Source organism: Austrofundulus limnaeus, unplaced genomic scaffold (assembly GCF_001266775.1).
Source record: "Austrofundulus limnaeus strain Quisiro unplaced genomic scaffold, Austrofundulus_limnaeus-1.0 Scaffold14, whole genome shotgun sequence".
Taxonomy (NCBI): domain Eukaryota; kingdom Metazoa; phylum Chordata; class Actinopteri; order Cyprinodontiformes; family Rivulidae; genus Austrofundulus; species Austrofundulus limnaeus.
The window spans coordinates 22,177-26,661 of record NW_013952416.1 but is presented as its reverse complement, the minus strand read 5'-3'; the positions used below and the strand labels follow the sequence as shown (position 1 = coordinate 26,661).

Genomic DNA, 4,485 nt, shown 5'->3' with positions numbered 1-4,485 from the left:
GTTTTTGGCAATTGATGCTTCCGCATTTTTTTGGGCCATAACAACAACAACAACAACAATAATAATTCATAATAAAAACAAAACCAATTATAAAACAATCAAAACAAGGAAAATCATGAATGAAAAGGAGTAGAAAGAAATAGAAACTTTTACCTGTAATAATGCAACTTTGCAGGTATTATTTTGAAATGATGCATTTTAATATCCCACATGAAGGCCAAACCTATTTAAAAATACTTTATGTAATAATAAAAACTGTTATAAGGGGGAAAAAGGTCAGAGAAATGCAGATATTTATGAAAGTGATTGAGTTTTATTTTAAGTAAAAACAACAAAATGAACAGTAAATACACAACATACTGTCTTTCAGTTAGACAGATGTCAGGCTTCTTTAACCAGCCTTCACCAGTGGGCCGTCTTCATAATTTGTGAGCAGACAAGCAACAGTGTACAGTTGGCTGATTATCCCAAAAACACCTCCGGGAATTTCAGAGTCAAATAACTTGTGCTCTTTGACCCGGAGGATGAGGCGCTCCACGTGCAGCCTGAGGCGTGCCGTGGCCTGGGTCTCGTCCACTGCAGACACCTGAGACCTGCCGGAGAGAAACGCTGCCTTGTAAACTCTGCAGGGAACGACGTCGTCTATGAGAAAGCCCCTGTCCACCATGACAGCCATCCCAGGTTTCAGGAGGGCGAGGAGACCAGATTCACGTGTGATCTGCTCGTCACTGATGGACCCGGTGTACAGTCCTGAGACGAACGTCACCGCCCCGTGTGGCGCCATCCCAATCAGCCCTTTCAGAGTGCAGTGGAGGAGGGGGGACGATGGGTACTGACACCTCAGCTCAGTGCAGTCAAGGATGACTGTTGTGTCAGGGTAATCTTTGAAGGCTGCGGGTAGATTTTTGCGTATCTGCTCCTCCGGTATCCAGATACTAATCGGACCTAATACTGTAAATAAGAAGTTGCTCCATGTTGTGATGATCTGGAGGACAGTGGACTGACGGACGCTGTAGCGGTCAGCGAGGTCCTGTTGCTTGGATCCAAGGGAGAGGTAATTCAAAAACAGGAAAAACTCATCAATGGGCTGCAAAGTATGGGTTGAGGGAGTGGAGTCGAGGGCAGCTCCTCCTGGTCCTTGGTGAGCACGGACCATAGACGGCAGAAAGGGCTTGATCATGGTCCAGAAATGCATCAGGTGGTCATATGATGCAAACCTGATTAAAACAGACATGCCATAACAATCATGTTCATGTTTTACTACACAGCATAATTAAAAACTAATTTAACCCTTGACCTCGTTTTGAGCGCAGTGTAAGTACCAGGACATTTACCCCCCCACCCTGTCAACCAAGAATTTTAACCCTGGTGTCAGCGGGCAAATAGATTTCTAAAGATTTACAGTGTTTTTGTTCAAAATCAGGATTTGTGTTGTTACTTCTCAAAAAGTGCTTCAATAATTTTATTTAGGATTACATTTTGTACGGTTCATTCAAATGATACACTGGGGTTTTAGTTCATTATAGTCCTACAAAGGGCAATTACTGCAAGCCTTTTAATCAAAACACCATTAGGGAGTAAGAAAGTATCAATATACTGAAATATCGCGATATTTCATTTCCCGATACTGTATCGATATTCTAAAGCCCTATATTGATTTTTTATTAAGGTTTAAAATGTCAACTTTCCTGCCAGCTGTTCATTTTTTATGTTGTAGTTCAGCCTCTGACCACTAGTTGGCAGCAGTGAGCCAGCCATTTGGCTACTCTACCTCTTGAGCACCAGAGAGTAAGAGAGCATTAGCATTGTGAGTAAACATTAGCGTCATGCTCCGATAGCTGAATCTGAGTGGAAAAGACGACACTCTCTGCCTTCTAAGCTGAGGGATGGTTACGAACAGTTACTTATTTGTCAAAATGTCTGTATTTTAAACCAAATTAAGTGTCTCGTGCGCTCTTTTTTCCAACTTTAGTCAACCTTCATGTTACAGAAGGCTAGCGCATGTCTATGTAATAGAATTTTCTGAGACAATGAATTTTGGTTTTTCTTTTTTATTTTCCAGTAAGAGGTTTTTATTTAACAGAATTTTTTGGACCAAAAAATATCGCAATATATATCACAACATATCGCCTTGCTTACAGTATCGCAATATATCGGGATATATCGTATCGTGACCCCTCTGTCATGATATGTATCGTATCGCCAAATTCTTCCCAATACACAGCCCTAAACACTATATCTGCCTATTTTTTCACATTCCTCCCTGGCAACTAATCCTCATTTTGATGTGATGGGTCACATATTCCAACTTCAAWATGTGGGAGGTTAGTATCCTAGAATCATACATATAATTTATTTTTTTATTTATTTCAAACTTTTATTCATTCCATAAAAACAAAATTTTATGTACAATAAAAAATAAAATACAAATAAAATGAAATGAAAGGTGACAGAGAGAAGAAAAAAACTTACAATATCTGCCCCTTTTTTTCAAGTATAAATTCAAACTATAATAATCTTCAGTTAACAAAACATTGAATTTTTCTAGAACAACAAATTGAATGGATACAAATAAAATGAAATGAAAGGTGACAGAGAGAAGAAAAAAACTTGCAATATCTGCCCCTTTTTTTCAAGTATAAATTCAAACTATAATAATCTTCAGTTAACAAAACATTGAATTTTTCTAGAACAACAAATTGAATGGCTACATATTAAACCATTTCATTTTTTTTTACAATCAAATCTTTATCATTCTCTTAAACATATACATTGATGTGGCATTTTTAACATCAATGTATATTTAAGTACGTTTAGTGATATAACCTTTTTATTGTGTTTGGAGAGTGGGGTGGGGTGTTTATGTATTTTTATTGTTGATTGTAAAATGTTTTATTTTTTATTGTTTTCATTTTTCTGTTATTTTCTTTTCTTGTTTTTATCATTGTTGGATGTTGTGTTGAGGGCTGCAGATGTAAACTAGCCGTAGGCTAAATCTGATGCAATGCATCAAATGTTTTTCTGCTTATGTTTTAATTGCACATTGTCCTTATAAATAAAATTCATTCATCATCTTCCAAATTATTCTACTAAATAAATAAATAAACACACACACACACACACACACACACACACACACACACACACACACACACACACACACACACACACACACACACACACACACACACACACACACACATCCTTGTACTTGTATCAAACTGAGGACTTGTATTGACTTCCATACTTTTTTGTAACTGTATTTATACCTCACCCAGACATTTTCCCTAAAATTAACCATTACTGGTCTATAGTTAATCCTAACCTGGACCAAAACTTAATTCACACCATACCTCTAAACCTAACTAGAAATGAGCAGCAGAACTGCAAACAATGTGAGGACATTGAAGAGGTCCTTACTTTGATAGTAATTATGGTGCAAATGGTCCTCACTCTGTAGTAGAAATAAGCGCGCGCGCGCGCGCACACACACACACGCACACACACACACACACCTTGTGAAGAATGTAATGTCCTTGTCAGAAGCAGCAAAGTGGTGAATGCCGAACCTCTGCCTCAGGGCCAGGCTCTCAACCTCTTCCCGTAGCTGGTGCATTTTCTTCAGGAGAGTATTGTTTTCCTCCAGCACGAAATCCACAACTGCAGGGTCTGGAGCCGTGGCATAATCATGATCCTTAAGGGCGTCTTCACTAGATACACAGACTGTTGTGTTGTCTTCCTGCTCTCTGTCCTCTGGAGGTGGTCTTGGAAGTGGAAGGGAGAAATTGTTCCAYTCGAACAAAACAGGCACAGCTCCCTTCTTCAACCTCCGTCTTCCTGTTTCTGACTCTGGCTCTTGGATATCCTCAGGTTTGAAATGCCGAATGCAAAYGCGAGTGTGATGTTTTATAACTAAGTTTTCCCTGCGGACAGCCACGATCCATTGTCGCCTTAGCTGCTCTTCAGCAGGAAAATGAAAAAAACTAACTAATCTATTGTACCTGCTGTTGAGTCGACAAAACGGCACACAACAGAACTCACTTGTGGTACCAGTAGCTTGCAGATGTTTTAGCTTTTGCGTCTTTTTCATGATGGTCTAGTTACCAACAACACTAGGCAGTAGGTAGAAACAGGAAGTGACATACGTGGCTTCCATTATGACGGAACTACGTCACTGGTCAGTCCATTAAAAACAGATACTTTTAGAGCGCAAGCATGTTCAAATTAACTCTGTAACTCACATTTTTGTTTCCTTTTTTTCTATTTTTGTCTTGATTTTTTTCTTTCTTCCTTTTTATTACTTTTTTGTTCTTCATTAGTTTTTTATGCTTGTAAGATGTGCAAAATTGTTAATAATTTTAAAATGCATTAAAGTAACTAGCATAAAAAAAAAACGAAAACGGCCCGTCATTTTCTTTTTCTCGACAGGAAGTTTAACATTGTCGTTACCATGTAGAAAAACGAATTACCAAAAAGTACATGGAC

At 38.5% G+C, this 4,485-nt stretch overlaps 1 protein-coding gene across 1 annotated transcript; it reads right to left on the bottom strand.

The window, feature by feature from the left end:
- Positions 1 to 293: 293 nt before the first annotated feature.
- LOC106513630 (uncharacterized) lies at positions 294 to 4,401 on the bottom strand. The gene is made up of 2 exons (XM_014002555.1): positions 3,516 to 4,401; positions 294 to 1,217 (listed from the first exon to the last, which is right to left on the bottom strand). The coding sequence occupies exons 1-2, from the start codon at positions 4,088 to 4,090 to the stop codon at positions 392 to 394; spliced, it is 1,401 nt and encodes a 466-aa protein (XP_013858009.1). The 5' UTR covers positions 4,091 to 4,401; the 3' UTR covers positions 294 to 391.
- Between the last annotated feature and the right edge of the window lie 84 nt (positions 4,402 to 4,485).